We start from the raw sequence: 23,197 nt of genomic DNA, 5'->3' as shown, positions 1-23,197 counted from the left end.
GTGAAGAGCTGCTTTTGGTACCAAACAGTTTTGGTACCAAATGTTACAAAACATTTTCTGGCTTTTGGCTTCTCAATAAAATCCTGACATCTGTATAGACAAAGACAAATTTTCTACATGCTGCCGCAAAAGTCTGTTCCTTTGGGCACCTGGGCAGTCTCTATAAATGTATGAGCACGTTCTCACTTCTTTCTGAACTACTTACAGTGCCCTTCTGCACCTTCAGGATGCTCTCAACATCCAGGAATTGCTGGTGAGCAGCAGGTAGCAAGGCTCTGTAGAGGTACAGAGTCAGGGGATTAAAAAAGGGTGGCTCCAAAACAAGGAGAGGAGTTCCCTGCCCCAGCCACCACTTTTTTCCCTCAATCTAAAAGCTATTGATTAACTGAGTTGGGATCCTAATACTCTAAGATCTGGCAGCTTGTTATTAATCAGTGTATTTTTATTAATCAGTGCACTCTCTGTAACAAGAGACGGGATGCTATTATTAGTAGCATTTCCAGTGAGAGATTTCGTACGTTCACCCTGACCACGTGAAATTTTCAGCTCGCAGTCTGTTTTTGTGTGGACTTTTTCTTTTTTTTTTTTTTTTTTTTTTTTGGAGTGATTTTTCCTTTTTTGATAGCCTTCCATGTCAGCCAGTGCCCCGATTTCAAATTCCCTCAATCCAGCTTAGCCTCAGCTGTATTAATGCATGGCTCAGGGGCAGAACCAGCTAAAAAGGGCTGTATTGTGTGGCATCTCTGAAATCTTTTTTTCAGAGTGGTTGGATAAAGAGATTGAGGTTTCTCGGGGGGAGTTTTATGCTGTTGTTTTTCCCAGCTGGGCGAGCAGCCTCGCAGGTGACTGGGAGATAAGATGTTGGGCCCTGGTAGCCCCAATCCCACTGGAAGCTCCTTTAGAGGATGCTTTTTGGGGAGTGAAGCTGCGAGCACGGCATGGGAAGGCAGCAAATCCTCCCTTTGACCCTTCTTTATTTTACTGATGTATCTTCAGAGAGAGCTTTACAACAATATTAAAAATATTGTCGTAATACAGAGAAGGGCCTGGAGCTTTCGGGGCAGGGCAGCCTGGCATCCAGGATTTGAGGTTTCCTGCGCTAAGCCATGGGGAGCAGGTGGGTTTGGGGGCTTGATGCCATGCCCAAACTTCTGCTTGCTGTGTTTCTGTGGTTCTAGGCTGTTGAAAATGTCAACAGGAATTTGACACGTGTCTTTTTTCTTTTTTTTTCAGTGTAACTATGATAAAATCCTAAGATACACTTGTAAAGCATTAGCTGTGAAAGTAAATCAACTTTAATAGCATGTAGGTTGTAGTTAAGTCCTTTTGAATGCTGGTATTTAGGTTTTTCCCTCATTTAGTCATGATCCAGCGTTGCGAGGAAGTGAGTGTGTTTATCTTGGGGAAATTAGTGGGATTTGCAGGCATTCAGCACCTCCCAGGACCTTCCAGAGTTACTCCCTGGTCCATGCATTTGCATTTTGCCATCCCGCTTTGTGCTGAGCAGAATCCTTCCCAAATTCTTCACGGAGAGCACCAGGGCTGCAGGGCAGGGAGGGAGCACAAACCGGGATGGGAAAGGAATAAAAAAACCAGCAAAGCAAGAAAATAGGCAGGCAAAACCAAAAATGTGCTGCAGGACGGGTAGGAGCACGGCGGTGCTTCACGTTCGGCTCCACCGCGAGGTTTGGTCTGATCTTCACTGCAGAGGAGAGGTGGGGATAGGAGAGCAGAGACCAGGAATGGTGGTGGAAGGGGAGAAAGCACAATTGGCAGAAGCATTTCTCTTGCACAGGCCACACGGTGAGGGTTTTCGGGCTCCAGAAGGGATGACCTTGCAGCAGGGTCGCCGAACAGACGGCTCGGGCTTGGCTCGCGCGCCTGGCAAAGGCCCAGGAGCTATTTTAATAAGGCCTCGCGGAGGACGAGGCCTTGGCAAGACCCCTGGGTGTTGAAGTCTCTCCTTTGGGAGCCAGCCAGCCTCACTCGGCGGCAGGAGGGCTCCCAGCGGGGTGTCCCGAGCATCCTGCACGGCCTCCTTGGGCACGAAGGCCTCGCGCAGCTCCCTGCAGAAGGCCGTCGGGGCCAGGCTGCTAACGCAGGGGCCGAGCCCCTTTCCTCACGAGGACTCCTCCTCCCTTGGCTGAGACGTTTTGATGGAGTTAGGGATTGAAACCAGCCCTCAGCCCCAGGCCAGGGCTCTGGGTGCTCCCCGGGTGGTCCCAGCCCTGCCTCAGACCTCGGCCCATCTGCGGCGTTAGCACGGGGAGCCGAGGCTGCTGCCAGCCCCTTGAGGCACTTGAAAATTGGCCGAAGGATGCTCAGGGGAGGCTCTGGACATCAAGCTGGGGCCTCACTGAAGGCCCCCATGTTGCTCTCCCCCCCAAAAAGCCTGGGCTAGATCCTAGCTGGGTTGTTTTCCTTTTCTTTTTGCTGCAAACAACCTGAGTCAAGGCATCAGTTTCTTCCTGGTGCACTGTCCTGTGGGGTAGATGAACACCCCGGTTTGTTTTTGTCTCTCTCTTCTGACTTGAACGAATTTTGGGGAATTTTTCCCCCAAACGGGCAGGCTGGGCTATTTTCTGTGCCGCGGTGCTTGCTGAAGGCATGGTCCTTTTTTTAAATGCAGACACCGAATCGTGCTGCAGGCAGCAGATGGGCTGCCCCAGCGTTTGGGGGGATTGGGCATGGAGGTGTTTCACGCCCCCCTCTCTTTCTGTGCACACAGAGAAGAAATAAGGTCTGGCGTGATCCATCCAACAAGCAGCATCTCCAGTTTTTGGAGTTTTGCAGTGTCAGGGGCCGTTGCCACCCTTCGCCAGGCTGATCTTCCCCTCGATTTCCACATCTGCTTTTCTAGAGTGTCTCCAAAGCCTCTGAAGCCCAGCAGCCTCCTGTCCTCCTCCCTGCATTTTGGGGACAGCAGCGGGGCCCTGCCGTGTGCTGGCTGTTGTGGTGGGGACACCTACCTGCATTCACAAAGAAACCCACATTTTATTGGGACAAGTTTGGATCCGGGGAGAAACCTAGAGGAAAGCGTCAGCATCGTTCTCCTCTGTTTTATTTGATTTTTATTTTTTATTTTTTTTTAAAAAAAAAGAAAGCTGTCCATTTCCTGGAACAAGCAGTTTATTTTTTAATGAGGTAGTTTGTTTCCATTTGGATAAAAGGGGAAAGACAAAAGGAGACAGGGGGTAGGGAAGGACCCAACGGGGACCCAGAAGGGACGAGGTGGTCCCTGCGGGGACCCTGCCCCTCACATTTCTCTGCAGCGTGCCTAAACCCCAGCCCAGCATGGTTTATAGAAGAGCAATTTGATGTCACTTTCTGTACCCGCTGCATGTTTGTGTGGCTGTGCCTGCAGAGCACCAAGTGCCTCCAGAGTACTTGCCACTGGGAGCAGCAGTAAATATCTCTTTTCCCCTGACTGCGAGATAAAGGCTGTGCCTTGCTTCGTTTTCTCACGTGTTTGAGATGAGAAGCATTTATTGACTCACTGGGAAGTTCAGGGAAGGAACAAGCATCCTTTCTTTGGGAAGCTCTGCTCCTGCTGCCGACCCAGCCTCCTGTTTCAGGACTGAGCTCCTGGAGGCCGACGCACAGAGCTAGGGCTGTGCTGGTGGGATCTTCAGGAGGGTTTCCATGGATTTGGGTGGAAAAAATACACCCGGGTGCAGGTGGAGCTCCTTGCTGGTGGATTTCCCCAAGTACTGTGTGTGTCCCAGGTGAAACGTGTCAGCCGGTGCCACCAGTGCGCCAGCTGCTGTCTGGTTTGGGTTTGGAGATCTGTGCCTGAAAATTGGGTTGCAGGATCCAAGGTAGCTCACAGTAGGGCCGCCTGGATCCTTCTGTCAATGCCCTTCCACCCCTCATTACCCCGTGGATGGCACACGCAGGACAAAAGGATTTGGCCCTTTGCTCATGGGCGTTGGGCGAGATCCCCGCGGGCTCATCTCCCCCCGTGCTTTGTGCTCCTTTTTTTGCTGCTGCTGAAGGCTACCAGCCTGTTCCCGGAGCCTCGTTCAATGCACTCAGTGTGGAAAATCATGTTTCATTTTTAAGTTTCAAAAAAAAAAAAAATAAAACCCAAACAAACATAAAACGCAGCATGGCACAGATTAAATCCATTCGAGACAACTAGGGGAAAAAAAAAAAAAAAGACGTATGTGCAAGTCAATAGGAGGAGGGGAGTGGAAGGGGGAAAAGAAACTGTGACATATACAAACCCTTTAGTGTGCATAGCATAAGATTTTTTGGCTGGCACTCACATGATTTTATTCAAGGGCTGGGAAAGAACGATGATTAGTTAAAAGCTTCGGCAAAGTCTGGAGGGAGTGCTCTGAAGAGTTGGGAGCCGCACGGAGGTGACTGTAACTCCTCTAGCAATTTCAGACCATTCTTCTGTGGCTCAGGACAAAAGCCTTTTCTTTTCCCTCCGCGTTCAAAGAGACATTTGTCTTGAGATGTTGCAGCTGTGGGCCGTGGGACCGCCTGTTTGAAGATACCCCCTCGTAGACGCAAGGAGAGTCGACGCACTGCAAAGTGGTAGTATTTTCTCGTGTGTGGGTCCCCCCCCTCCTCCTCCCTCCCTCCTCCTCCACTGCCATGTGTGGTTTTTAATAAGAAGAAGAATGTGGAGGCAACATTTTCCAGGCAAGGGGAAATTTCCTGTTTCTTTTCTGCTTGTTTAATAAAGTGTGTAGCTGCCTGTAAAACCGTAGCTGCTTGGTGGTGAATGAGCGGTTCGGCCGATGGCCGGCATCGCTTCTCGATGCACTTTTATATACTGCAAGGGAACGTGTTTAACGCTCGCTTTTCCTTTTTTTTTTCCTTTTTCCTTAATGCTGCGTGGCGTAGGCAACTGAGATTAATAAGAATTAGGCAAATGGCTTCTGCTTTTGTTTCGGTGAGATAGTACCAGCCGGCTCGCGGCCACACAAAGGCTGCCATTTAGCAGGGAGCACTCCCTAATTCTGCTGGCAGGGGTGCCATTGGAATCGGATACAAGTGGGTGGCAAAGGGGAGGAGCGGCAGGAGAGGACAAGCAGGCTTTGTGTATTAAAAATGAAACAAAAGCACTTTATGCGCCGGGCTGCGTGCAACAAGCGGCGCTGCCTGCGAGCCGGGGTGGAGTTTGAGTTCCCAGTGTGACTGCAAAAGCTTTCTTCTCCTTCTCCTTCTCTCTTTTTTTTGTTGTTTTGTTTTTTTGTTTGTTTTTTTTTTTTCCATGAACCCTTCCTCCTCTCCCTCTCCCTTAAAAAGCTCTCCGCCGAAAACGCTGGCGAGAGTCCACGGGGAGCCAAAAACGCTGGGAAGAGGCGGATGGAGCAACCCTGGCGGCAACTTCGCGGCAACCTCGGGCTTCACGGGCAGCCAGGGGTGGCAGGGGAGCGGCCGAATTTGGGGCCACATGGCCAGGGGAGCGTGTCCCAGCCCTAGGAGGGGCTGAGCAGCCCCATGGACGGGCTCCCAAGGGGTTAACAGCCCCGTTGCCTTATCGCGAGGGAGCGCCCAGCTGCTTAATTACTTTCTGGTCCAGGCATACCTCGTTGTTAATGAAGCGGGCGCAGAGCGGGAGGAGAAGCGGGCAAGTTTCGCCTGGTTTTGCGGGGAGCACACACGGGAGAAGGCTGTGGGTAGGGCCAGGCGCCCCGCATGGGGGGATCCAGGCTGCAAATCTGTCGGTGGTCTTAATTAAAACGTGGTTTTGCCGTGCGTGGTGCGCTCCTTCTCGCAGCCATTCCCTTCCCAAACTTTCCCCGCCGAGCTGGAGCGAGCGGCCCCGGTGAGGAAGAGGAGCGAGGGCAGCCAAGGCACAGATGCTGCTTCAAAAAAGAAAAGCTGTGTGTGGCGGTCCACTTCCAGAGGAGCTCATGCAGAACAAGCCCCTTCTTTTGGGGGCTGGCACCACCACAGCACCTTGCCAGAGCATCACCTTCTCCCTTTTTTTTTTGGAATAATCTCAGCATGAGGCGGACAGGTGATGCTCCACGTCCTGGAGACCATTGCCTTTAGCAGGTGTTGAAGTCAGGGTTATCATTCACCTCCTTGTTAAGCAGAGAAAATAATCCAGCGGGGCGCAGCGCTTCGCTTCGGATTGTGTAAGCCCCCTGCGTGTTTTTATTCTCGCTGATCTGCTTACGGCGAGCTCCTCGCCCTTATCCAAACCCTCTCGGCGCTGCACCCTGCCCGCTGACACGGCCGCAGTCCCATCTGGCTGGAAGGCGCAAACACAACGCTCCCAGTGCGTGCTGCTGGGGAGCTCGCTAGGGAGGGCGGAGAGAGGGACCCGCTCCAAAAACATTCATGCATGACGCTGGAAATCTTCTCCCCTGGCTCTGCCGGGTGGGTCTGCTCTTTATTCTTACACTGGTTCGGTACAAGAGGAACGTGGGGCCGTGAAGCCCACCCCTCTGAACCCCTCTGTTCCTACAGGGTTGTTTTTTCCCCTCGTGGCTCCTTCTCACCCCGCGTGGCCCCAGGGCGATGCTCTTGGTGCTGGCACGCTCCGGAGGCTTCTCTTCACCAGCAGCAACCTGGACAAAAAAGCACACTTAATTTTCCCTTAAAAATAAATAATAATAATAATAATAATAATAGTAAAGCAGCAGCTCCATGCTGCTCTCATCACTTCCCTTCCCTCGCTCTCATGCCCGGGGCACGTGGGGCTGTGCCAGGGCTCAGCAGGAGGCTGCGGTGCTCCGCGGGGAGTCGAGCACCCCCAGCCCCTGGCAGCGTCCCCAGAGGAGCCTCCCGCTCCCGGCCTCGTCCTCCCTCAGTCAAACAGCCCCACGTAGCGCCGCAGACAATAGCATTTGTTCTGCAGTGCTCCCTGGGAGACGTCCCACCCGCCCCAGAAACCCCAGCCCCGGACCAGAAACCCTTTTTGGATAATGACGGGTCTCCGGTTTCGGAAGGAGCAGCGAGGTTGTCTATAGGGGAAACAACTCCGTGGGTTCCCTGCCCAAACAACATCATAAACAATTTTACTGAAATGGGGTAAATTGGGACTTTGGTGGTGTGGCATGGAGGGAGAGCTACCTCGCCCCAATGCGCTCAAGTCATTTATTGCTTCTGCTGTGAAGGACGGCACGCCGAGGTACAACGTGGGCTTTTCACCTTTATGCTTAAAAAAAGAGAGTTTTTTGCCACTAGTCTGCAAAGTTTCTGTGTGTTTTGCTAAGGAGGGTGGTGCTGCGTGCGAGGGGTTTCCAATCTCAAGCCCTTGAGGCCAGGTCTGCTCACGCTGTGGCTGCAGAAATAAAACCCGTTGTGCCCAAAACTACTGCTTTTCCCCAAAACCGTGGCCGTTAGACAGTTGAGCTGTTCCTACAATCCTAATGTAACAAATGGCCTTCCTGAGCGGTAAAAGGAGGCCCAAAAATGTCAAAGTGACTTGTCCAAAAATGAACTTGTTAATCCCCGGCTGAGCAGTTAATAGGATACAGAGGTGGGGCTTCCTGCAGCCCTCGGTGATTATCATTCGGTTCCCAGCCTCAACGTGGAGTTGTAAAATGAGGAAAAAAAGCAGCACAGCTGAGCAGACACCTGAATATACATTTGCTCGTGGCAGCAGCCCACGGGGAGGCTTGGTAAGCACTGAGTGGGGTCTGCACTGGGTTTGTCCCCGTGTGTGGGGCTCCAGCTGCACGTCCCAGAGCATCCCATGGGATATAGGGATGGATGGGGTCGTTGGTGCCCTGCTCTTTTTGTGCTTTTGCACAGAAAAAAAAAAAATAAATGGTGTTTTGCTTAGTGGGAGTGTGTTCAGGCTTGTCTTTCTGAGCTGGTCAAAATGGTAAAGTCCTTAAAAAAAAACAGATCAGGTGTAAAATCTGCGCTCCTTCTGCCTGCAGGTATCCGCCCTCAGATCATGAACGGCCCCATGCACCCCCGGCCCCTGGTGGCACTGCTGGACGGCAGGGACTGCACGGTGGAGATGCCCATCCTGAAGGATCTGGCCACCGTGGCGTTCTGTGACGCACAATCAACTCAGGAGATCCACGAGAAGGTACCGGGGGGCTGGGCACGCTCCTCGTCCTGCCCCGTGCGCCTCTCGAGGACAAAACACGAGGCTGAGCCTCGAGAGGGTCAGCAGCCGGCATCGACGCAGGGCGCTGCAGATAAAATCTCAGCCGGGGGTTATTTTAGGAGCAAAAAGTCACCGTATCTCTCAGCATGGGATTTCTGACCTCACTACCATTAATATTTCTTGTAGTTTTTGAAGTCTGCTCGCTCGGTGCCGCAGCAGCACGCAGCGCCCTGCACCTCCCCTGCTGCTGGGGAGCTCAGCTCCTGGAAGTGCTCGTTCCCAAGTTATCTCTGTGCACGTTGTGGTAGCTCCAGGGAGGTCTGAAGTGGTCAGAAATCAATTCCAGGAGCTGGGAAAGAAAACCAGAAATAACCTCATTTATTCAGATATTCAGTATGGGGGAAGGAGGACAGTTCTTTATCAGGCACCCAACGATCGATGAGCAACTCTTGGAGAATTTGGGTCTTGGGTTTCCAGAGGAAGCCGCACGTGTCCCCTGCGAGCGTCCTGGTGGCTCCTGACCTCTCCCTGCTTTGTTCCAGGTGTTAAACGAAGCCGTGGGGGCCATGATGTACCACACCATCACGCTGACCCGAGAGGACCTGGAGAAGTTCAAGGCCCTGCGGGTCATCGTCCGAATAGGCAGCGGCTACGACAACATCGACATCAAAGCGGCGGGGGAGCTCGGTAGGTCTCGGCTCTGCACCCCGGCTCCCTCCCACATCCCTCCCAGCGTTTCAGAGCAGCACCGGTGGCCCCCGGTCCCCCTGGGGGAGCGGTAACCAAAGGGAGGTTCAGGTGGGACCTCCCAAACGGGGTGGATTCGGCCCTGAAATGAAAGGTGCAGCTTAAATATTTTGCGTGTGGAGTGTGTTATGAGAAGAAAACATGACCATGACGCACACAAAATGCTGCAGTTTTAGAAGGAATCTGTTAGAGTCGTATCGTGCTGAAACTGCCCCACGTGAGGCCTCCATTCCTGCGCTGCCTGGAGCTCCCCTTGCCCCTCGGACTCACTGGTATTGATATAGGGGAATTGATTTAGCTCTAGAAAAAGTGAAGGAGAGTTTTTTTATTAAATTTTGTCTAGCAAGCTTAGTCTCTTGATCCAGTCGGGTTCCTTGAGTCATGCCCCTACTGCTGGGAAGGCCTCGTGTGGGACAGGGACTGCGCCTTGGGTCTTGGCTGCTTCCCGTGCCACCTTCTCAAGGATGCCCCAGGAATGGGTAAAATGCGTGCCGCATTGCTGGGGCCACCGACTTACAGACACCTAGTGATAAATATCTGTGATCCTAGCAGCTGTAACAACCTTTTTTTTGCTCATCCGATCCAAAGCTTCCGTCTATCCAGAAGCCCCACGATAGTGTTTAGGGTATCTTGTATTAAGGGTGATCTCTGGGGAAGTTCGGAATAACAGGCACTGCACGTGAGCCACTCTAGAAGGATAATGGCGATAAGAGTCTCAAACAGTCATTCCTAAAAAAGCAATTCTCAGCGCAGTGAATTATTCTTCTCCGGGAGGAGAACGGTGTCTTCTCGGTGTAATGGTTTCTCCCTGTTTTTAACTCTTATTGTTATTATCCATTATAACGGCGTTCCGAGGCTCTGAACATCAAGAAACGAAAAATACAGCGAATCAAATAATGGGATGCTGCGGTACAATCCTTCTTGTTACACTTAGCAAATTGGGTGACCAAATGATGCGGTTTAGAGCAGAGAATGTAATGACTGCCCACAAATGTAGCGTAAAGTTTAATTGGGATTGCTTCCCGTGAGGTGGCCCTCGAGCTGTGCAGGCGATGGATGACCCGTACCTACGTGCAGCGCCCAGTCACGCACTGGTGGCTGCTGCTGGGGAGACAGGAGAAATGCCCCCAGAACGGGCGTTCGGTGCCAGAATTGAACCATTTGCTCTCTTTATCTCTCTTTATCTCCTTTTTGGCTGAAAATGCCCCTTTTGTGGCGGGGGAACAAAAGCCCCCTTATGGAGCGTGGTGCCCGGGGGTGGCCGCGGTGCCGGGCTGGGAGAGCCGTGCCGGCACGGTCATCCCCTGGGAGGGACCTCCCAAAAGAGCCCCGGTGCCACGAGGAGGGTTTGCTCCTGTGCTTTTTGCTGGGAGCCATCAGGTGCTGCCACAGAAGTGTTGGCATCAGGGTCGAGGCCCTGCTGGTACCATGGTGGTGACGGTCACCCCAAACCTTTCCACGGCACCTCGCGCCTCCATGGCCACGTTTCACCAATTCGTTTGTGAACCCTGGGGATGTCAGAGGCTTCGAACAGCCGTGGTCACTCAACTATTTTGGCTCTTTCTGGTTGAGCCAGAAAGCTTCGCCACGCCTGGAGCTGGCCCTGCAGTGCCGACAGGGCGCACCGCCACGCCTGAGCGCTCCTCTCCCACTCGTTCCTAAATAACAGGATGGCTGAACAGCTCTTTTGTGGAACAGGGCTGACTCGGGCCAGCACGATTTAATTCGCCTTGAAGGTGGATTAAACTAACCGAGGATAAGGATTTAGTTTAAAATGTGATAAAAAGAATAAAAAACCAAGGTGTGGGGCTGCCCCTGAGACACGGCTGTGCCCTGCTCTGTGTCCCCCTGCAGGCATCGCCGTCTGCAACATCCCCTCGGCCGCTGTGGAGGAGACGGCCGACTCCACCGTGTGCCACGTCCTCAACCTCTACCGGCGCAACACGTGGCTGTACCAGGCGCTGCGGGAGGGCACGAGGGTGCAGAGCGTGGAGCAGATCCGCGAGGTGGCCTCCGGCGCCGCCCGCATCCGCGGGGAGACGCTCGGCCTCATCGGCTTCGGTAGGTGGGCAGGGTGGCTCCGCGGTGCTCTAGTGCCGTGGGAAGGGCTGGAGTTAAAGTTTTGGAGACCAGAAGCACTGGGGTGGAGTTGGTTAACGTAGGGGGAACACTTTCTGGTCATATTTGGGGAAGGGCTGTGCCTTGTAAGCCGTGGCTGAGCCCCTGGAGGGGTGTTGGGTGAGGGACCGGTTTGAGTCGCTGTCCCCAGAGCATGTGGGGGGATGTCCCTGTCCCCAGAGCATCATTTTGGGGATCAGGGGGTCTCCAGCAACACTACAACGTGGTGATGTGTGGGTTGCCTGCCCCAGCACCGCAGTCGTACTGTACCTGTACCAGCAAGAGGCTGGAAGACAAACCACCCCCAAACATTGCCTAAAAAAAAGAAAGAAAGAACTCTTCTCTTCCTTTTTTTGGCTTGTTTTGGTGGACAGAGCACCTCAGCGGGCTGCATTTCTTCCTGCAGTGCCCGAAGCAGGGCGGTGGCAGCCGGGGCTGGCTCAGTGAGCTCTCTCCTTCCCTCGCACACAGGTCGCACTGCCCAGGCGGTTGCAGTCCGAGCCAAGGCGTTTGGCTTCAACGTGATCTTTTACGACCCGTACCTGCAGGATGGCATCGAGAGGTCCCTGGGGGTGCAGCGAGTCTACACGCTCCAGGACCTGCTCTACCAGAGCGACTGCGTCTCCTTGCACTGCAACCTGAACGAACACAACCACCACCTGATCAACGACTTCACGATCAAGCAGGTAACGAAGGCGGGCACAAAACACGCGCTGGTGCTGGGTTTCTGCGCCCCCCAGCCCGTGGGCTACCCAAAAAACTGCTGCTGTCCCCGTGTCCCGTGGGGTTTATGGGGTGCAGCACGTTCCCTGGCTCCGTGGCTGCGGGATCGGGTGGGGTTTGCTGCCACCAGCCCGCGCTGGCCTTGCCACCAAACCCCTGTGCCCCATGGTGGGGCCGTGCCTGCAGCCCCAGGGGTTTTGCAGGAGCAGGGCATGAGGGCACAGCCCCGGGGTGCCCCCCAGGGCAGGACCAAAGCACTGTCCACGGCACAAAGTTCTCACTGCTCTCTCTCCCGGTGCCGCCAGATGCGGCAGGGCGCGTTCCTGGTGAACACAGCACGTGGGGGGCTGGTGGACGAGAAGGCCTTAACTCAAGCCCTGAAGGAGGGACGGATACGAGGGGCTGCGCTCGACGTGCACGAGTCAGAACCGTTTAGGTAAGGCCCTTGTGGTGCCCCTGCCTTCCTTCCTTCCCTTCCTTCCTTCCCTTCCTTCCTTCCCTTCTTTCCTTCCCTTCCTTCCTCGCACCAGCTCCTCGCAGCATCCACGGGCTGTGGGCTGGCACAGTGAGGGATGTTTGGGGTTTCGGGGAGCTTGGAACAAGAAACGAGCTGCTGAGAGCAGAATTACTGCTCCGTGTCCTTGGGCACTTGCGCTCGCACGCTGCAGCTCCCTGCTCAGCGACAGCCAAGAAGGGGTTGGTTGTAAGGGGGTGCGGCTCCTCGGGATGGGGTAGTGCTGGTGGTGTCCTTGAGCTTCCCAAAACAATTTCTAATAAAAAGTGCTCCCCCAAAGAGATAACCCCACAAAATCCATCCCCCTCCGGTGGGTTCCCTCCAGCCCAGCAGCCACAGCACACGCAGAGGGGGGGCCTCAAACCTTTTTTCCACTCTTAACACCTTTCGTTCTCCTTTTTTATACACCGATTAATTTTTTCTTTCCCTCCCCTGCGCAGTTTTGCCCAAGGCCCCTTGAAAGATGCTCCGAACCTCATCTGCACCCCGCACACCGCCTGGTACAGCGAGCAGGCGTCGCTAGAGATGAGGGAAGCTGCCGCCACCGAAATCCGGCGCGCGATCACAGGTACCCGGCCCCGGGAGGAGCCCGAGGGGCACAGCTGTGTAGGACCCTGTGGGGTCCTACCCCTGAGTTTCTTCCCAGTGGGAGACTGAGAAAGCAAACTTTACTTTTTTTGCCATTTGGGCATGTTTCTGTTCCTTTTTGTGTGTGTGTTTTGGGTTTTTGATCAGTGGTGCACACGTGCAGCACGGCAGAGGCCGCCACCGTGACTGGGAGGACGAGGACAGCGGTGCAGGAGTCGCTGCCCCTTTCGGTGGCACTGACCCCAAAGCCCTGAGAAGCTGCTGTTGAAAGATGTGCAGGCCCTATAAGGCTACATGCCAGCCATAAACCCCAAAGCAGTGAATCCATCGGCGTCCAAACCCTGCTTACAGAGCTTGCCCCAAGATGATGCCCACAATACTCCACATTTCTCTTGCCCTAAAATTTGTCCCATCATTAATGTGGGTGGCATAGCTCCACGCCTGGCTGGCCTGGCATTCTTTTCTCCTCCTTCACACCAACAAAAACAGTGGAATGGAAAAATTGGAGCTTCTTGTAGGGCGACGAAACCAGGACGGTCCTGATCCTTGCTTCTCTTCCGTCCCATTGCAGGGCGCATCCCAGAAAGCCTACGGAACTGCGTCAACAAGGAATTCTTTGTCACGACGGCGCCGTGGTCAGTAATAGATCAGCAAGCAATCCATCCAGAGCTCAATGGTGCCACATACAGGTAAGATGGAGAAAAGGACGGCCCCAGCCTGCCCGGCGCAGGGATTCCCCTGCGGGGGTACATTTTTTGGGGGGGGAAAACTTTTCCTGATGCTGCTGGTGGTGGGACGGCAGCCCCATGCGTGGCACCTGCACGAGTGCCAGGGCTCCCAGACCAAGCAAGACGTAACCTAACACGCCAAAAAAAACAACTGCAGCTTTGATCAGCTCTTCTGTCCGGGTTTGCTTGGTTAAATTTAAGGAAATCTGTGCCCATCTACTGCCAGGACACCAGAGGTTGCCTCAGCTCAGCGGGAACAAGCAGAGCTTTTCCAGAAAAGCACTGTCAGATCCCTGTGCTCTTAAAGCACATGGTTTGTGTTCAAACAGCCTTTAAATAACACTGAGACGAGGAAGTTCCCTTTCAGGGATTAAGATTTCGGTTCATTCAGCTCTTCTAATTTTAGTATTAAGCGTGTGGAGTTCAGGGAAACAATGCCATGTGGGCTGGGGCAACCTGACTGCATTGAAATACCTTGGGAATTAGTGGCAATATCCACTGTGCTGGCATCGTCCTCGGCTCCCCTCTGTCACTGGGGTATTTGGGGGTTGTCACAGGGATCTACAGAAACAACACCCGTTCCCTCCCCTTTCAGAGCATGAAGTGCATCGGCTCAGCGAGTGATGCCTGCACCCAAACACGCCAGGGATTTGGTTGCAGCTTGCTCAGGGGTTAAAACCAACCCAAAGCAAACACAACCAAACACAAACCCTGGAAGTCTTCAAAAGACGTTTAGATGTAGAGCTTAGGGATATGGTTTAGTGGGGACTGTTAGTGTTAGGTTAGAGGTTGGACTCGATGATCTTGAGGTCTCTTCCAACCTAGAAATTCTGTGATTCTGTGAACCAGTGTTTGGTTGCAGCCTCTGCTTGCAAATCCCTGCTTCGGGCTACGGCACCACGCCTCCAGCCGTGCTGCTCGTGGGTAGCGCCGTGTAGGTGACAGTGCCAGCGTTTATTGCCACGATCGGTGATAGTTTTGCACAAAGGGAAGGATCAGGAAGCTGGGTCACGCACATGAAATGAGAAATAGCAACGCTGCCCCTGCCAATGCTGGCAGAAAGGTGGCACCTCTCTGTTCCCCTGCCCTCCGTGGCCTCTGCCGGGCTCGCTGGGTCATCGGGGCCGTGACAAACCCTGCCTCTCTGTGTCCCCCCGCCAGGTACCCCCCCGGGATGGTGAGCGTCACGCCGGGAGGCATCCCAGCAGCCATGGAGGGCATCATTCCCGGCGGCATCCCCGTCACCCACAACCTGCCCACCGTGGCGCACCCCTCGCAAGCTCCGTCGCCGAACCAGCCCACGAAACACGGGGACAACAGGGAACATCCCAACGAGCAATAGCAGCTAATTTAAAAAAAAAAAAAAAAAACAAAAAACCACTCAATAAACTTGGGACCAAGAGACATTGGAAAAGAAGTTATACACGGACTGAAAAAAAAAAACAAAACAAAACAAAAAAAGAATTTGATACGGAATTTGTAATGTTGATTTTGGACAGATGCATCATTGATGTTCCAGTGTTAAGGACCCAGCGCTAGCAGTCAAGCCTGGGGAGAAGCCCTGAAGAAGTCACCCGCTTCCTGCAGCGTTGAAACCTAGGACGTGAGACATTAATGATCGCCTTCTGTTATTGTGTGTTCAGTTTCCTTCATCTGTGCATCAATCACATGAAATAAAAATAGATTTTTTTCTCCCCTCGATTCCTTGGGAAGGGCAGGGCTTCTGCACCTGTCTCCAAACAATTGCAGCGAGCAATCCTTACCGAGTTAACATAGAAATTTAAGAGGAAACCATTATGTGGCTTCAGCCCTTTCCTTACTCTCGCACCCGCTCACCTCTCCTACCAGGAGGAAGCGATACCGGCTCAGGAGCAGAAGAAAAATAAGCTCGGATCCGTTTCGGGGTCCCCCGGGGCCGGCGACGCGTGCCCGAAGTTCTCCCGAGAGGCTCGAGCTGAGCTGCAGCCACCCTGGCTGGGAGGGCCCCAAAATCCCAAAAAAAAAACCCCAACGGCCAGGCTCTTCTCTGCCCCTACACTGAATAAAGTAGCTGTGCATCCGCCTACGCCCTGCAATGATGCAAGGAAAAAAAAAAAAAAAAAACATAAAAAAAATATATTAAAAAAAAAAAAGAAGAAAGTATTATTGCGTTTCACACACTATTTGTACTCAAATATATTTTCTCAGTTTGAAATCTGCAGCTATTTTATCAAGTGGAAAAGTCTTGAGCTGGAAAGGGTTCAAGAATAATGTTGCATTTCCTTATGTCTCAGGAAACACTTTTTATGGTAACTTGTCAGACTGTCTATGAACAAAACCCACTTTTTTAGACATGGATAAAAGTCTTCTTTTCTTCACGTGCTATTTTATACAAGAACACTTCAAAACGTGTTATTAGCTGTGACTGATTTTAACAAATCCTATTAGATTTGTATCAACTAGTTACATGTTATATTCATAGTCTTTTGTGAATCATCGCCTTTTTGTTTTTGCGATGGCCTATTTTGAGCCTTTGTATGGGTACATTCCTGTTTCTGTGACAAGAAAATCTGAAACTGTCCCAAACAGAAAAAGAAAAAAAAAAAAGAAGAAAAAGAAAAAAAAAGCAATGGCTATCAGATGTTTTGTTTTAGTGTGTTACCGTTCCTGTATTTGTTTATTGTAAAGGTGGACATTTAGCGTTCAGTGCAGTTTTCAATAAAAAGTGATAAAATTTCTATAATTTCTGGAAGGGAAGAGCTCTCGCTGCCGCTTCGCTGCTGCAGGACGTGCCTGCTGCGTTCCCAAAGCGCTGCCCCGACCGTGGGCAGCGGAAAAGAGGAGGGTTTTAGTGGAAAACAGGAGGGTGTCCCCGTGCTACACAGGCAGCTACACCTCGCGCTCCTTTTTGTACCTCCTTGAGCTGTGAGGCGGTGATGAAGGGCTGAAGAGCAAAGCTGAAAGGTGCTCGGGTGGCTCCACGTCCACCCCATCCTTTGCAGGGTGCCTGCAGGCAGGCGGGCTTGGAAAGGGACTAAGAAAAAAGCTGAAACCAAAAAGGCTCTCGGTTACAAAACTCTGTATTTTGATTTAAATTAAGCTGAAAACTAATTACCAGCTTCACACGCGTTAAAAAGGAGGTTGCGTGCCCGCTCGCAGAGCACACCGCTGATTATCAACAAACCGAGGGCGAAACAGGTCAGGCGCAGAGGTCATGGGGAACACCACATGAAGGAAATGCCCAATTGATGTTAAGATTTGGAATTGTTTTAAAATAACCCTGCTCTGGTGCTTCCACTTACTTTTGAACAGCCAGCTCACAGGGGCAAGGATGTTCCTGGGGGCCAGGTCTCGGACCCGCAGCTCCACATGTGGCCGCTGCCAGCAGCGGGCTCGGCCCCAAAAGTCAAGGGACTTCAAAACCCCAGGGGCTGTGGGGTCTGTCTGTACCCAGCCTCAACGCCAGGGCAGTGTCTGCTGAAGGGCCACAAGCTGAGCAGGGGGAGAAGTCAAAGGTGCAGAGGGTCACAGACCAAGGGAAGCTCCCTAGGGACGGCTGGCAGCGTTAAGGTACCCCCCCGATGGGTTCATGTGCCCCTTGTGCAAACACCAAGAGGCACCAGGGGAAGGAAAAAGGGAAAAGTATCCCCAGGGAATAGGGAAAAGCAACGTGAGGAACCAGGCTGCAGGTTTCAATTGGGATGTTATTAGGCAAGGAAAGGGGAGACGAACAGTTGCTGCTGAAGATCTGCGCCCGGTACGCTGCTGACAGCCACGCTGGAGAAGGGCACGGAGGGAGCCTGGAGGAAGGGCAGAGGAGCTTCAAACAAGCAGCCTGAAGGTGACAAACACTCTAAATAAAGCCACACACAAAATAAAAAGGGTGAAGGGAAAAGGGAAAAGCAGCAAATAAAAGGTTTGTGGGTGTTTGGAGACTTTTCCTGTTAGCGGTGTAACCAACTGCTGGGGGTATTTGCCATGAGCCGTGCAGCAGAGCTCTGGAAGAACCCAGAATTGTTAAATTTTAATGTATTAAAAACCGAAGAGATACAGGGATTGTCACCGAGGAGTTCATAAATAAAACCAGGAAAATGAGCAGGCGTGAAGGAGTGACGAAACACCAAGTTGTGTGCTGGGCATGGGGAAAGTAACACCAGGAAACAAGGCTGTGTGCGCACTTGCTGCCCGGCTGCAAGGTGACATTTGCAAATTAATCTCCCATTTGTAAACCTCCAAGCATGCAAGTGAAGGAGAGCACCCATTAACGTACACTGACTACCGGGCTAGCACAAAGCCGGGGTTTGCATCTCTTTAATCTACAGGTACATGAGGTTTGGATTACTTTGATTTTGAAAAAAAAAAAAAAAAAAAAAGGAAACTTCACCAGATCCGAAGCGAGCTGGGAAGCTCGTTAACCTGAACATACCATGTTACAGCACATCAGAACAGAACAATAATGATTAAGAAAGCCAAGAGCTCTGGAGTACCAGGACTGTCCTCTCATACCAGAACCAGACAGACATCAGAGAGCACGGTGCATGCTTTTAGGGCAGCTGCAACTGCGTGGGGAACGGCCCCGTGCCACGGAAAGGTGGCGGTGGGGACGCCGGGCCCACGTCCAGCGGCAGGAGGTGAGGGAAGGCGTGCTGTGCGGCGTGGCTCAGGGTACTTTTCACATTAGTTGGTTATTCTCCCCATGTCACAAGGAAGCCTTGCTTCCCGAAACGGAACATTACTGCAAGAAGTGGAGGGTAACGCTTCGCACACCCCTTGAAGCAGCCTGCTGAAGGTAGGAGCTTATCTCAAATGCTGGGCCCTGGGGGAGCTGGGATGCGAGTTACAGCGAGCTTCTTTACCTGTCCTTCACCCTGAGCCCTGGCAGACTGCTCAGGCCACGTAAAATCCCATCCCAGTTCACCCAGTGCTCAGCTCCTCTGACAGCAAAGCTTTAGGTCATCAGCTCGACGAGGAATAAAAGGGTTTCGCTTGCAAGTTAAGAAAAAAAGGACAAAATAATACCAGTTTAGGAAGCGAACTCGAAACAGGACCGTATGCTTGTCAGAAAACCTCTTCGGTATCAGCAGCTTGCCTATTTAGTTCAGGTAAACCAGACGGCTATTGCAGCTAAACATGCACTCTTTTACCTGAAAGTTTGCGCATGCACCAACCAGAGGAGCTAAAATGGCCAAAAACGTGAAGACATTTCATAATAAACCTCCATGAAATCTGTGATGGGAAAATTGCTAAGTTAATACAGTACTTCATTATTTCTAGGCTTTTGGTGTCGTCACCAAGTTTCTGTAGGAGTTGTGCACATTTCAACACCAATCTAAGCAGCATTTGGAAGAAAAAAAAAAAGCAGCAAGTTCCTCCGGGTTTCCATAGCTCTCAACTACATAAAAATATGTGCTATGGGGCTTCGTTCCAAATTCTAATTAAAACAATTTCAGCTACTGCAAAAAATTCCTTATTCAACCACCACACCATCAAAAGTGCTTTTCAAGAAAACCTGAATTGCACTGTATATGTAAAAACTGGCATTAACCTTTAGTGTTTAAGTGAGATTTTTAGATAAACTTTATCCATTACAGGTTACATGGCTAAAGTTATCAAATATAATAAAATTTCTACTGGAGAATATACTCTGAACTTACAATCTTAGGAACTTACATAAGTATGGCCACATCAATCAACATGCAAGAAATTCCCAGGCTTACATACTGAGAAATATAGAACAGTGCTTTTAAAAACAACTTTAGCATAGTTTCTTCTTCTCAATCAGATGTGATGACCAAGGAATAACCCTTTAAAAAGATGGTTTTTCATTTGCAGCAATGTTTAAGGTGATGAAAGAGTAAATGATGCGATGAGATATAGTTTGTATCACAGCAAGACAAAAGTTTGGACGATACAAAATTATCAATCAGGGCTGAGTCGTCAAATTTCACACAATTTGGTTTAGTATATGCTCACTGGAAAAAAAAATCCATATATTTTAGGTCACTTCTCTGAATAAATATTCTTAAGTATATCGAAGGGAATCTATTAACTATTAAAGGAAGAAAAAAGACAAAAAAAACCTTTTTCAGGAAGCAAATCATTTCACTCAATGAAAAATTTACCTTCTCTTCCAGTTTGTTTCATAGTGTTCAGATTTTATTTTGTGGGCACAGCAGTAACTGAAGCATTAGTAAATAACGAGTGTATATCTGCTGATGACTTGCTGTGGGTATTTTGTGCAAACAAAAAAAACCTGACCATCGGACCTGGGCACTAGTGAGATTTCACATCAAAGGGCCTTTCACAGAAGGGTGTCAGAGTATCTAAAGGTGATGCAGAATCCCAAGTTCTACTGGGAGAGGATCTCAGAGGGAAGAGAAATCCATCTAACGTGTGTGCTTTCGTAAGTGCCCTTATTTGAAAAATTTCTTTGCAATAATTAAGATGCTGGTATACTTTTCCTATTACACAACCTCTTACACAACCACATGCGGTACATTTATAGACAGATTTACAATCAGAAAGAAAAAGTGTTTGTTTCTCCTGTCTTGATAATAAAATTAGCTGTTTTGTTTCTTTTTCTTTGTTTTTATACAAACTGTAGTCCAGCCCATTTAGTGCTCTCCACGCAGCAGATGAGCTTCTAGACTCTCCCCATGCTGGTTCGAGAAATCCTTTGCAGCATGTTGCTTCTAGAATTAGGTCGTTCCACCACGAACAGCTACAGCACAACCCTAACTCCAGGTCAGACGCTACGCGCTGGTGACTTCCCGCCCCCGTCCCACCCTCACTCGTCGTCGTCATCCTCGTCTTCCTCGCCGTCGGAAAGGGATGTGCACGGGCGGATCTGGCGGTAGCGATCGAGCCACTTCTCCACCATCTGGGTGACGAGAGGGTGGTTGCGCCGCCGAGAGCTCTTCTGCATCGCCACGAGGACCCCTCCTTCCGTCACGCAGCAGTCCAGCCACTCCCGCAGCAGCTTCTCCTGCTGCTCCTCGTTACCTATCTTTGGGGGAGAGAAGAGACGTTGAGAACGAGGCCTGAAACATGACCAGCGGCTCTGCAGCAGCCACCTGGGAGGTTTTGAACCACCTCTGTTAGGGAAGCAAGGTTTTTTTTTCCTCCATGCTAGCAGTACCAGCATACAACAAACACAACATCTCAGTCTCCACAAGTCAAACCAACGCACTTTGATTTTTCAACCAGGATTTGAAAGCTCTGGTAATGTTCTCCAGCTATTTTTCTGCTGAATTTTCCAAACAGGTATTTGCAACGTGTTTGTCCTACATTTCAATCAGTTGTGAGAAGCTAATTATTTACAGAAGGCACAAAGCGTAGGGATGACAAGCCCTACAAGAGCTTTCTGTTTACAAAGCAGCTTTCAGCAGCCTAGCAGTACTTGACACAGAGCACTTCCTCTTGTAAGACATTACTAAAACATAAAAGCATCCCTCCTTAAACTCTGAAGTTGATACTTTCTCTCCTTCTTTTACAGGACCACCTTTTGCAGTGACTTTGTGTTTCCATCCCTTCCCTCATGTAAGCACTTTACTGAGCTGGTTCCCTGTCATTACTGTGGCTATTAAAGAAGAAACAAGTTGTGTTTCATTAGGAACAAATAAGTAGCCCATGCTGTAAATACCTGCCAATGCTTCTGTTGCATTCATTAGAAAGCATTCAGCTGGCATTAGTGTCAGAATCCTTATTTCTAGGCCCTTTCAAGGTACACTTGCAGAGTGTATTTACATCCAGCTTACAGAACTATCAACAAACATCAAGGATAGGGGAAAAATATCTTCCCGAATCAGCCTGGATGATGGAAAGGGAGCAGAACAGCCTGTGTTCCCTGCAGTACTTGGGCTGCAAAACCACTGGAGCTGCAGAGCTCACTGAGGCCACCAGCTGCAGGAACAGCTCTTACCTCCTGAGCAGAAAGGAAGTGAATGTGCAATAGTTTCCTCTCGCTGTCCACCAAGGGCAGAAAGGTAACGGTGACATCGTCGTCAGTGTTGAGGTTAGCACCAGCACCTCGATTGCCATACCCGTCGTTCTCCATGGCAACCAGAGCGGAGAAATGGCCCCTCGTGTAGCCCAGAGCGATGGGACTCTTCCAGCAGAAACTCTGTTCCCACAACAAAGGCAAATACACACCTGCGGGGCAGAGCAAAGGGCAAGACTCAGAGCTATGGGAAGCATCTTCACGCACAGCTTTTGGCTAAATGGATTTATTTATTTATTACCAGAACAGTTCTACCACCTGCTTGCAAAGGCCTCTCATTGAAGGCATGTCCTGCACGAAGCAGGATTCAGCATCCAAGCACGTGGCCCATCCCCGAGACAATCGGGCTTCCCAGCAGCGTTGTGTAAATGGATTAAATCAGCCCGCAACCACCACGCGTGGAGTCTCCAGAAACAAGAGCTGACACTATTTTGCTCACGTGTGAAAAAAAATCACTCGTGTCACAGGCTTTAGGAGAAATTGCCGTTTTTCTCCCTACCCTTTTTAGCACTAAAGCCAGTAATTCGCTCGAGGTGCGGCAATAAACCCAGAATAAACCTCCTAACAAACCCAGAGCTCTTTTCTTCTAGGAACGTAAACAATTCTTGGTGTGTACTGCTGCAAGACAACTTGGGCAAAAGCATGCCTCACCTTGTGACAGTTTAAAAATAGCCGTGCACAAACCGAAGTGCACACGTAGCATAGCAACCTCCCGTACTACAGCTGCTGCCAGCGAGTCAGGAGCAGGCGCTGCGGCTCAGCAAGGCGCTCCGCTTCTCCTCCTGCATCCACGGACGGGGCAGGGCAGCAGAAAATGGAAATCTGAGGCAGGGGGAGGCTTTGGAGGCTTGACACAAGTTTAGAACTCAATTTTGCTTTGCTACAACAGAAGTCAGTATGGGCTACGCCAGTATTTGTCTCTTTTCCCCCCGTTCTTTAACCGGGGAGCAAGGGAAATCTAAAAAAGAGTTGGAAAGACACAGAGCTGCACAAGTTTTTATTACAAAAATCTGGATTTGAGGACAAATCCATAGAGCATCTTCTTAGGGTGACCGCTCCTCCCTTTCTTCCCACCAGCTGCAAGGAGCTATCATCAGGTCCTACCCGGTCCCGCTCAGAAGTGGGACTGATCTGTTCACGTCATGATGTGCATTTATAAGAGGAAATGTGACAAATTGAGTCGGGAGGGTGAAGATTGACAGAAATGCCACAGAAAATGAAGAGCAGGGGCTAACACCTACCCTGGCAGCCATCCACGCAGGATTTGGTTTCCCAAACCTGAGCTGATGGTTTCGGTCACCTTTTCTCCTCTTTAATTTTAAAAGCTGTACGTTCACACCACTGAGTGCACGCAGCTAGACCAGGAGAATGCTTCAGGCTGGGTAAACAGATCTTTCGCTGCCAAAGCCTTAATATTTAAAGAAGCATTAACAGTCAATGGCCATCCAGGTAACAGGTCTGACACTTACGGGATTCACAGCAGGCTCACAAAACCCTGAGCACGCCTCAAAGCTGCTGAGAAGGGGGCACTTGCTCAGCAGAGCTCACGAGCACAGCAGCAGCTTTGTACCATCCCAGAAGACCCGTCTCAGCAGCTTGTGCTACCCTGCGTGCAAGCGCTGCACAGCTACTGGGCTTCAGCTGTGCTGAGCATTTAATTAGCACACATTAACCACAAAAATGTGGTTGGACGGGGAGAGAAGCAACTTCAGGTCACTTGAGACAGGACTCCTGCGTTCACCTGTTGGTGTTGTGTGTCTGGACGGATA

At 50.9% G+C, this 23,197-nt stretch overlaps 2 protein-coding genes across 12 annotated transcripts in view; one reads left to right on the top strand and one right to left on the bottom strand.

Moving 5' to 3' along the window:
• CTBP2 (C-terminal binding protein 2) overlaps positions 1 to 16,172 on the top strand; it is a 114,510-nt gene extending 98,338 nt beyond the window's left edge. For 7 of the 8 annotated variants that reach the window (XM_038180805.2, XM_072039904.1, XM_072039902.1 and 4 more), the window contains 8 exons: positions 7,857 to 8,011; positions 8,575 to 8,719; positions 10,634 to 10,840; positions 11,369 to 11,583; positions 11,926 to 12,056; positions 12,575 to 12,702; positions 13,294 to 13,411; positions 14,612 to 16,172. In XM_038180805.2, the coding sequence (XP_038036733.2) occupies positions 7,857 to 8,011; positions 8,575 to 8,719; positions 10,634 to 10,840; positions 11,369 to 11,583; positions 11,926 to 12,056; positions 12,575 to 12,702; positions 13,294 to 13,411; positions 14,612 to 14,792 (1,280 nt within the window). In that variant the 3' untranslated portion in view covers positions 14,793 to 16,172. Of the gene's footprint in view, positions 1 to 4,616; positions 4,654 to 7,856; positions 8,012 to 8,574; positions 8,720 to 10,633; positions 10,841 to 11,368; positions 11,584 to 11,925; positions 12,057 to 12,574; positions 12,703 to 13,293; positions 13,412 to 14,611 lie in introns of those variants that run through there. The other variant, XM_038180808.2, reaches the window with a different exon arrangement.
• A 1,541-nt stretch (positions 16,173 to 17,713) lies between these two features.
• ZRANB1 (zinc finger RANBP2-type containing 1) overlaps positions 17,714 to 23,197 on the bottom strand; it is a 35,397-nt gene continuing 29,913 nt past the window's right edge. For all 4 annotated transcript variants that reach the window (XM_038180804.2, XM_072039900.1, XM_038180803.2 and 1 more), the window contains 2 exons: positions 21,351 to 21,580; positions 17,714 to 20,435 (listed from right to left, as the gene is read on the bottom strand). In XM_038180804.2, coding sequence (XP_038036732.1) covers positions 20,217 to 20,435; positions 21,351 to 21,580 — 449 coding nt within the window. In that variant the 3' untranslated portion in view covers positions 17,714 to 20,216. The remainder of the gene's footprint in view (positions 20,436 to 21,350; positions 21,581 to 23,197) is intronic.

The sequence above is a fragment of the Anas platyrhynchos genome, chromosome 6, assembly GCF_047663525.1.
Source record: "Anas platyrhynchos isolate ZD024472 breed Pekin duck chromosome 6, IASCAAS_PekinDuck_T2T, whole genome shotgun sequence".
NCBI classification, from domain to species: domain Eukaryota; kingdom Metazoa; phylum Chordata; class Aves; order Anseriformes; family Anatidae; genus Anas; species Anas platyrhynchos.
This window is presented reverse-complemented; position numbering and strand designations above follow the sequence as displayed.